At 57.0% G+C, this 8,775-nt stretch overlaps 3 protein-coding genes and 1 non-coding gene across 11 annotated transcripts in view; 1 reads left to right on the top strand and 3 right to left on the bottom strand.

Annotated features, from left to right (window-relative positions):
* Positions 1-74: 74 nt before the first annotated feature.
* Positions 75-1,969, bottom strand: RPL32 (ribosomal protein L32). The gene is made up of 4 exons (XM_071439272.1): positions 1,754-1,969; positions 1,102-1,202; positions 726-907; positions 75-247 (listed from the first exon to the last, which is right to left on the bottom strand). Exons 2-4 carry the CDS (start codon positions 1,195-1,197, stop codon positions 118-120), a joined length of 408 nt encoding a protein of 135 aa, XP_071295373.1. The 5' UTR covers positions 1,198-1,202; positions 1,754-1,969; the 3' UTR covers positions 75-117.
* LOC139596114 (small nucleolar RNA SNORA7) lies at positions 1,266-1,402 on the bottom strand. Its single transcript, XR_011681246.1, has one exon. It is a non-coding gene; the product is annotated as a small nucleolar RNA SNORA7 (small nucleolar RNA).
* A 531-nt stretch (positions 1,970-2,500) lies between the features above and the next one.
* Positions 2,501-6,323, bottom strand: MBD4 (methyl-CpG binding domain 4, DNA glycosylase). Of its 6 annotated transcripts, XM_071439259.1 has the most exons (8): positions 6,245-6,323; positions 5,828-6,028; positions 4,823-5,634; positions 4,396-4,470; positions 3,976-4,110; positions 3,592-3,741; positions 2,840-2,943; positions 2,501-2,707 (listed from the first exon to the last, which is right to left on the bottom strand). In XM_071439259.1, the coding sequence occupies exons 1-8, from the start codon at positions 6,268-6,270 to the stop codon at positions 2,630-2,632; spliced, it is 1,581 nt and encodes a 526-aa protein (XP_071295360.1). In that variant the 5' UTR covers positions 6,271-6,323; the 3' UTR covers positions 2,501-2,629. The 6 variants fall into 6 exon arrangements, with proteins under 6 accessions (XP_071295360.1, XP_071295365.1, XP_071295359.1 ...); XM_071439264.1 differs by lacking the exon at positions 5,828-6,028 and having other exon boundaries at positions 6,245-6,301; XM_071439258.1 differs by lacking the exon at positions 6,245-6,323 and having other exon boundaries at positions 5,828-6,234.
* A 91-nt stretch (positions 6,324-6,414) lies between these two features.
* Positions 6,415-8,775, top strand: part of IFT122 (intraflagellar transport 122) — a 30,123-nt gene continuing 27,762 nt past the window's right edge. For 2 of the 3 annotated variants that reach the window (XM_071439256.1, XM_071439255.1), the window contains exons 1-3: positions 6,426-6,560; positions 6,793-6,859; positions 7,981-8,065. In XM_071439256.1, the coding sequence (XP_071295357.1) occupies positions 6,520-6,560; positions 6,793-6,859; positions 7,981-8,065 (193 nt within the window). In that variant the 5' untranslated portion in view covers positions 6,426-6,519. Of the gene's footprint in view, positions 6,561-6,792; positions 6,860-7,980; positions 8,066-8,775 lie in introns of all 3 variants that reach the window. The other variant, XM_071439257.1, reaches the window with a different exon arrangement.

The raw sequence follows: 8,775 nt of genomic DNA, 5'->3' as shown, positions 1-8,775 counted from the left end.
TACCCGACAAGCAGAGCCCTGAAGCCAAACACAGGCTGCTGCCCCTCCTGTGCCCATGCAAAACAGAACCCAAGTTTGACTGAGGCTTTATTAAATACACCTGTGCTGCAGAGGCTGCTACTCGTTCTCCTCGCTGCGCAGTCTGGCGTTGGGGTTGGTGATCTTGATGGCGAGCTGTGCAGCTCTCTCCACGATCACCTTCCTGTTCTTCGAGGACACGTTGTGGGCAATCTCTGCACAGTACGACCTGTTGGAGACACACAGCGTTGGCCTTGGCTCCAGGAGCACCCAGAGCTGAGCTCAGGGCATCACTGCACGGCCACTGAACCATGACTCCCACCCCTCACTGGCCTGAAGCAGGAGCTCCCTTCCAGAAAAGCTCATCTTTTCCTGTGAATGACTCAGTCAAAGGCAGTCGATAATTATTGTTCTTACTACTTTGTAGCAAAAACAAGCACTGGAGCAGACTTGTGCCCAGGTCTGACCCAGAGCCCCAGTTCTGACTGAGGTTACCAGTGATGTGGCACAGCCTTGCTCGCCACCATTCTGTATTTTTGCCAAGGGGATGAGACTGCCAGCCCCAGGGCCCCTCTGTGCCCCTACCCTCCAGCAGCCATTCACTGAGGGAATAGTGAGGGCATCTACACTCTCAAAGCAATGATTTTCCTCATTTCCCCCGACCATGCCACCTTTCCCAGGTGGGAGTACAGCCCCCACACACTCACTTGTTGCTCATCATCAGCACTTCCAGCTCTTTTACATTGTGGACCAGGAACTTTCTGAAGCCTGTGGGCAGCATGTGTTTTGTCTTCTTATTGCTGCCATAGCCGATGTTGGGCATCAGGATCTGTCCCTTGAAGCGCCGGCGCACTCTGTTGTCGATGCCTCTGGGTTTGCGCCAGTTGCGCTGCACAAATGTAGAGAGCAGTTACAAAACAAGACCACCCTGACCACAGCTGGCGTGAGGGCTGCCCACACCGGCCCCCACACTCCCTGCCCAGCTGCTGCAGCTTGGCACCATCCTGCTGGACTTTCCTTCACCACCTAAACCAAAGGCACCCCAAAAGTTCCTGTCCTGGGGAAGCTGCTGCAACTCCTCACCTTGATCTTGACATAGCGGTCAGACTGGTGCCGGATGAACTTCTTGGTTCTCTTCTTGACGATCTTGGGCTTCACGAGAGGCCTGAGGGCAGGCATGGTGGCTGCGGGACAGAGCGGGGTGAGCGAGGGGCGTGCCCCAGGTGCGGTGCAGCTCCCCGGGCCACGCGTGTCGCAGACTGCCTTCCCCCAGGGGCCACGGGCGGGCCGGTGAGGGAATGGGTCTTCATCTGCTGGGGCTCTTCCTCCCGCCTCCGAAGCTGGCAGAGCACTGGGAGCTCTCCAGATGCGATCCTGGGAGGTGCCGCGGTGTTATCCCCGCGGGCCTGCGATGCTCCTGCCCGGAGCCCGGCGCGGCACGCCGTGGAGACCAACAGCGACCGAGACCCCCCGGCTCCGCCCGCCCACGCTCCAGAGGCCCCGGCCCGGCTGGTGACCGAGCGCGGTCACGGCGGCCCCGCCGCCCGGGAAGGGGCACGGGTGGGCCCCCAGCGCCGCCCATCCTCCGCAGGCAGAGGACCGGTGCCGGCCCGCGGGGGCCGCTTTCCGCGCCACGGGGAAAAGATGCGGCGGAGGGGAAGGGAAAGGGAGGAAACCGGTCCGTGCCAGAAGCGCCGGGGCCCGGATGGCCTCGGATGGCGCGGCCGGGACTCACCGGTGCCGATGGCGCGTCCACCGCGGGCCGGGCGAGAGAGGGAGGGGCCCCGCGCAGGCGCTTATGGGACAGGCGGGCGGTCCTGGCAGGGCCGTGTGGCGCTGCGGCCGCGCACACAGAGCACCGGGCACCGGCGGGGCGGCGCGGAGGCCAGCCCGCCGCCGCGGCGAGGTGGCACCGGGCAGGGAGGCTCAGCCCGGCGGGGCGCCCAGATCGGTGCTTCCCGCCCACGGCCACGGACAGCGCGCCTGCTACGGGGCTGCCAGGACCTGTCTGCGTCACAGCGCAGGCTGTGCCCGCCAGCTGCTTCCGCCAGTGCGGGCGGGCGGGCGGGCGAGTGCCACCCGGCGGCGCGGCGGAGCCGGCTGGGCCCGTTCGGGCGCCGCAGTCCCGGAACGGCGCAGCACGGCCCGAGGGACCGAGAGCGGCCCCGGCTCCGGGAGCCAGAACCCGCCTCGGGCCCTCTCCTGCCGGAGCGACACGGGGCCCGTCCCTGCATGAGACTGGGAAGGCGCCAGTAGCTGCGGCGGCACCGGGCAGCGGGCACGGAGCGGGGTCTGGTCCGTCCCGGGCTGCTCCCTGCACACGCTCTCTCCCTCAGCCCGTGTCCAGCAGCACTGAGATCAGAGCCCGACTGCTCCGGGCCCGGGACAGTAACGGTGGGCACTGGATGGCTGTGCCCAGCGAGCCCCCAGCCCGGGCACGCAGCTGCGGACACAGAGCTGCACTGCAAGAAGAGACAGCCACTACAAAACAGGGACATGTTTATTAAAAAAATAGCAACGACTCTAGCCATGACATCACAGAAATATTTACACCCAGAGCTGTGAGGGCACCCGAGGGGAGGTGGTGGGGCCAGGTCAGCCCCAGCTCAGCTCAATCGATGCTCAGCCTCTCCCGGTTCTCCCACAGCCACGTGTGGTACACGTTCAACTTGTGGTCCTGTGGCTGCACCTGAGACACAGGGAAAATGTAAAATATTTACTAAAACACCTTAAAATATCTCATTATTCCAACATTGTGAGTGTTGGTTTTCCAGTGCCAGGGGTCGGTGGGCACAAGTGAGACCCGAAGGGCACCACCCACCTCCTTCCACTCGTTAACACAGAAGATCCTGTAGGAGTCGTTGCCGTACTTGCCGATGCCGTGCAGCTCGATCGGGTACCGCCACGCCTTGCTCAGGTACTCACCTGCGGGGCAGGGCACAGCACTCAGCACCCGCACACACACGCCTGCCCTTACTGCCTGCACACAGGAGCACCCTGTGCCACTGTTACATGACTTCAGCACATTTCAAATGAAAACCAAATGCACCAGGTGTTTCCTGGTGCACGCAGACCGTGAATCCCCACGGGTTAATCTTAAACTGTGGTGTTTACATTCTCTGTTCAGGGAATGTGAATACCACATTAAACTGCTTTTCAACAAACCACCGTGGGAGTTTTAATCATAATCTCTCTCATCTGAACAAAATTCTCCTCTGCAGGTTCTGAGTATAGAATCAGAAAAATCCCAGGTGGAAGGGCCTTCTGCAGGTCACCAGAGCAACCCTGAGCAGAGCCACCTTGTAACAGTGCTCAAACACAGCAGCAGTGCTGCAGGTGCTTGGGTCTCTTCTACTCCAGCCAGTTTCTGGTCTCCTGCAGAACACACCGTGGCTGGCATTTCCCTCCCAGTTCAGACTGAGATCAGCAGCTTTGCCTGTGTGACACCAATGGATCCCAAGTGCTGCACAAAATAGCCACCAACCCACCCAATCCTCAGAGCAGCGTTTGCATCAAAGCTGTTTGTCTTTTGCCAGCATAACCAAGATGGTTCCAGATGTCAGGAAAACCCACCCGAGAACCTGATGATGGTTTTGGCTCTGAGTTCATAGAGGCCCAGAGGTTTGAGCAGCTCTGACATTTCTTTCCAGTCTGCAGCCCTGGCTACCTCAGGAGAAGGATACTTCTTCAGGAACTCCCAGAGCACCGGAATGGCCATTTTCCCTGGTGAAAGAATCCTGTGAGCAGGAGGCTGGGATTGAGTTCTCCTTCTGCACTATCCATATGCTTTCCCAAGTGAGCTTTTCCACGGTAAGGTACCAACTAAGGATTATTATTTCACAGTGACACACGTTAAAAAAAAATCAATTATTTCACTAATGCCATTAAAACTGGCAGCTGTTTCAGCCCTGTAACACCTCCCAACATTTACACACCTACTCCTGCTACTCTGTTTACCTGAAGTTTTGTTGAGAAATATGGTGGCAATGAGAAGCTTCCATGGATCATGGAAGAGTGTTTCCTGGATAAGATTGAAAGGAGAACGTGGAGGAGTCCATTTTCTGAGGGCCTTCCTTCTGGGTGGGCTGAGGGCTGTACAGGGGCAACACAGGAACATTTATTAGACAGCGAAGGATGGCTTTACCTATTTAATGAAAAAAAAAAAAAAAAAAAAAAGAAGCATTATTGTGGAGGCACTGCATAGATGGAGCCACAGCACAGCAGTTCCCACACAGCCTTTACACGGCTGCAGGGGACTGTCCCACTTGGCACAGCTGCAGCCAGTGTCAAGCTGCAAGGAATTTTCCACATCATCACTTGATTCTGAGCCATTGTATCTCTTCCCCATAAAAAAATGTGTTTCCCTAAATACAATACCTTCTTTGCTGTATTTACTGGAAAAATAGGGACTCGTTTTCCTTCTCTCCACTTGTGTTCGTGAGATAGACTCTTCTGTAAAGAAATAAACTTCAGCATTAAGAAAAAGCAGCAAGTATTTTGTTGTCATGTTTCACACACCACCTCTGCTTTATGCAGCGATGGAAACAGAAGGAATTCTTCTCGTGTACAGAACACAAGTGTACCTTAAATCTCCTCAGATTATTGCCTGACACTGTACAGCTTAAGAGCGTGGCACAGTAAATTTCAGTTTTGAGTAAGTCTGCATTAATTTAAATGCTGTTGGATAAAAATGAGATTTGGATGTCAGAGCAGCTTGACCTGAAGCAGAACACGTGGCCTCAACAGCCAGGAGAGGCCTGGGCAGAAGGTGAGGGCTGGCATCACCCTCTGCTCTCACACGCACCTGGAGACATTGTGACTGCTGCGAGGCTGGTCCCGTGCCACGGCTCAGCATCCACCTCGGCGTCAGGCTGAACTCTCTGCTCACCCAGAGGCCCCGGCTCTGGCACCGTCCCTGTCTCCAGTCCATAGGATTTCTCCTCAGAGCCCACAGCAGGTGTGTCACTGGAGCAGGGCCCCTCCTTTGGCAGGTGAGCCAGCTCCCTCTGTGAGCCAGCCACTGGCCTGAGCCGTGCCCTGGCCATAGCTGGCAGCCCTGTCCCTGCACCCACAGGGTCAGTGCCTGCTTCACCCACTCCCTGGCTGTCAGCTCCACGGGTGTCTGTCTGCCTACGGACCCTCTTGTTCTGAACACACTTGGTCTCCCGTGTGTTAGAGACTCTTCTCTGCCTCTTGCTCTCGGCGTCACCTTGGTTCCTCCTTTCTGAGCCCTTCTCACGTTTCCTAGTTTGGACACTTCTCCCATCTGCCCTCTTTCTTCTGGTTTTCAAATTCTCCTCTGGGTTTGTGCCTACTACTACTAAATCTGTGCCTTCCACAGGAGATGTAGCATCTTCCAGGTGTCCACTCCCAGCCTGGATGTTCTGAATTCCAACCTCAGCACCATTCTGTGCATGGAGCTCCTGCACTTTGCTCTGACAATCCTCCTTTTCCAGGTCAGTCCTCGCAGCTCCTGTACCATATCCCTTCAATCCTGAGCGTGTGCTCCCTCGAGGAGCTGCAAAATCAAAATCTGCTGCTTTCAGTGTTGTCTCCCCAGTTTTCTGTAAATACTCCGCAAGTGCTCGTTTTGACCTCAGCTTCTTCCCTTCAGGGCTGTGGTAGGAAGGGAAAGTAAATTAGCAATGACTTTCTCATTCTACCGCTCTTTGCTTATACATCTTCAATAATACATGAAAACAATGCCAAAACGAAGGACAAAACCAGTTTTTGAGGGTGACGTGTGGGCAGATTTCTGTGGTCCTGCCAAGCTAGGCCACACGGAGCTCACCGACAGCCCCAGCCTCACCTTATGAAGTACACATCGATCCTCCCGGCCGTCCTGCCCGCCCGCCTGCGGCTGCTCACCCGCTGCCACCCGCGGGGGACAGCGCTCGGCCCCGCCGGGCCGTGGTCCCCGCAGCCGGGGCTGGGGCTGGGGCCGGGGCCGGGGCCGGGGCCGGGCCGTTCCGCCGCCGCCGCCGCCGCGCCTCGACTGCCGCCCCCGGGACTGCAGGAGAAGAAAAGCCCGGGTAAGGTCCCGCTACCGGCGGAGCTGCGGGGACAGGGGGGCAGGCCTGGGGACGGATCCCCACATGCCCCCGGGGCCGGGGCCGGGGCCGGGGCCGGGGCCGGGGCCGGGGCCGCATCCCGCATCCCGCATCCCGCATCCCGCATCCCGCATCCCGCTGACGAGACCCGCGCTCCGGGCCCGCTCCGCCCTCACCTGCCCACCGCTCCCGGCGCCGCCATCTCCCGCGCGCCGCTCACGTGATCCTCAGGGCCCGCCCCGCGCCCCGCCCCGCCCCGCGCCCTGCCCCGCGCCCAGCCCCGCGCGAGCGGCCCCCGCGGCGCTGGCAGCGCCCCCTGGCGGGGTGGCGGACCTGCGGGCCGCGGGCGCAGGCGCGTTGCCCGTGGCAGCGGCGGGGCCGGGGAAGCGGCGCCCGGCGCGGAGCGGGTCCGGCTGTGAGGGGCGGTGCCGAGCCGTGCGGGGTCCGAGGGATGCGGGCCGCGCTCACCTGGCGCGACCGGGCCGAGCAGTGGTGAGCGGCCCGGGCACAGCCGGCCTGCCGGCCCGTTCCGCTCCGGGCGGCTGCTCGGGGCTGCGCGGGGCTCCCAGCGCGGGGTCGGGCCCGGCCGCTCCTGCCGCTCGCGGTTTGTGGGCAGTCACAGCCACGCTCCCTGGCCGCTGCAGTGCTGGCCGGGCGGCACCTCTGTCAGTTCCTGTCTCCTGACACCCCGTTCTTGGTTTGTTTGTTTGTTTGTTTCCCGCAGCATTTACGACCTCGCGTTCAAGCCGGATGGGACCCAGCTGATAATTGCTGCTGGAAACAGGCTGCTGGTAGGGAAATCTCCTTGTCCTCACTCCTTTCCAGCTGTATGAGCATGATTTCTTTCACATTAACTTATGAATATAACCTATCTGAAATCCCCTTATCTCTGTCAGTGCAGCCTCCCAGCTACATACATATTAATGCAGGCCAATTTTAAAGTGTTTTGAAGCTTTTAAATATTTCTTACCAAGTTTTAAGCTCTATTTCCAAAAGTAATGGGATTTAAGTTATTTGTGTCATCTCGTCCTCTTGTGCGGTGCCCGGGGTTTGAGGTCCATGAACCCGCCCCTAGGCCTGGCACAGCGCAGGGGCCGTGCTGGTGCAAGTCTCCTTAAATCTCTGTGGCAAGGGCAGAGGCTCAGACCCGTGTCCTGGCATTGTGGTGACAGGACAGGTGTGGGAACATTCACCTCAAGCTGTCTGTGGGTCCTTGGGGCTGCTGCAAGAGCAGCTCAGGACCAGCTGCTCACAGGTCCTGCGAAGCTTCCAGGTGGGGCAGGTGTAGGAGCTGCAGGAAGGGGCAGATGGGATGGATGGATTGTAGAGTTCAGCATTGCAGGACAACTGCTGTTATTTTCAGGGCTAAAGCAATCATGTATTTAGTGATGCTCCTTTGCAGTAATTTATTATGCTTAAACATAAAATGCGTAGAGAGATGTTTTAACAGCAAGATGTAAAATATAAAAATAAAAGATAAATGGCCAATAAGATGTAAAACAAGCTGCCAAACAAGCTGTTGAAAAATGTCCTTTGTGCATGCTATTTTCTAGTACTGACTTCTTTCTAAGAATATCATGTTACAGAGAGCTGTTTCTGTGCTAGAAAATGTTTTGTCTTGTATGAACTATATGAAATCCAAAAAGCAGGCACAAAAGGAAGTGCATAATCTGCTGGCCTTCAGTAATTTTATATCCCAGCCCTCACACTGGAGGTGTTTATGCCAGGTTGGATGGGGCTTGCAGCAACCTGGTTTAGTTAAAGGTCTCACTGCCCCATGGGGGCATGAAGTGAATGAGCTTTAAAGTCCCTTCCCACCCCAATGTGGTTCTCTGATTCAATGAAGGGGTTTTTTTTGCATAAGTTCTTTTGTTTGTATATTTGGATTGGTTTTTTCTCCCCATTTGAACAGGTATATGATACTTCTGATGGAACCCTAATTCAGCCTTTGAAGGGACATAAAGACACTGTGTACTGCGTGGCTTATGCCAAAGATGGTAAATAGCACCCTGGGGCTCTCTTAGCCTGGTTTGTAGAGTGCATCTCTCCCGCTGCTGATTGCCCATGGAAATGGAGAAGTGGGCGTTGCTCTGCTCGCAGTGTGGGACTGCTGGGGTTTGTTCCTTAGCAAGTGCTGGGTTTGCTGTCCAGTGGAGGCTGTGATCTGCTGTGCAGATCTACCTGCACAGGTCACCAGTGACCCAAGAGCTGTGGTCCCACTGCTCCTCCTCTTTGACTTTAGTGTTAGGCTTAGCTCTGGTGAAGGGTATATTCATGGGTAACATGAGGAGAGGGCTCACCTCAGAGATTCCTGCTTCTACTGCTCATCTGGCTCTGAGTTTTCTTCCTGCATTTCCTCTGTCCCAGAGCTTCCTGATCTCCTGATCCTTCATATGTTACCTGCTCAGTGCACTCTGCTTCCAGTTCTCTCATGGTCTACAACTCTCATTCAGTGGGACTCGCTCTGTGGGCTGGGGGGGCCTTCCTGCAGGTGCTGCTGTTTGGGTGATGGGAGTTCCTGTGACACTGTACCAGTTTAACTTGTTTCCCATCAATCTCCAGCCTGGGGCTGGACAGCACTGGAAGGATTGGTTACTAGCAAGGCCATGGAAATGGTATAGTACAGCCACTGGAACTCCATGTGCCTGGGGAAGCACCACCACATCCAGGACTCAGTGTCAGCCCCTTTATTACTTGAGCCTTGTCA

Source organism: Agelaius tricolor, unplaced genomic scaffold, assembly GCF_023055355.1.
Source record: "Agelaius tricolor isolate 1412-34295 unplaced genomic scaffold, bAgeTri1.0.p SCAF_14, whole genome shotgun sequence".
NCBI classification, from domain to species: Eukaryota; Metazoa; Chordata; class Aves; order Passeriformes; family Icteridae; genus Agelaius; species Agelaius tricolor.
The sequence above is the reverse complement of the archived record's forward strand: the minus strand, read 5'-3'. Positions and strand labels throughout refer to the sequence as shown.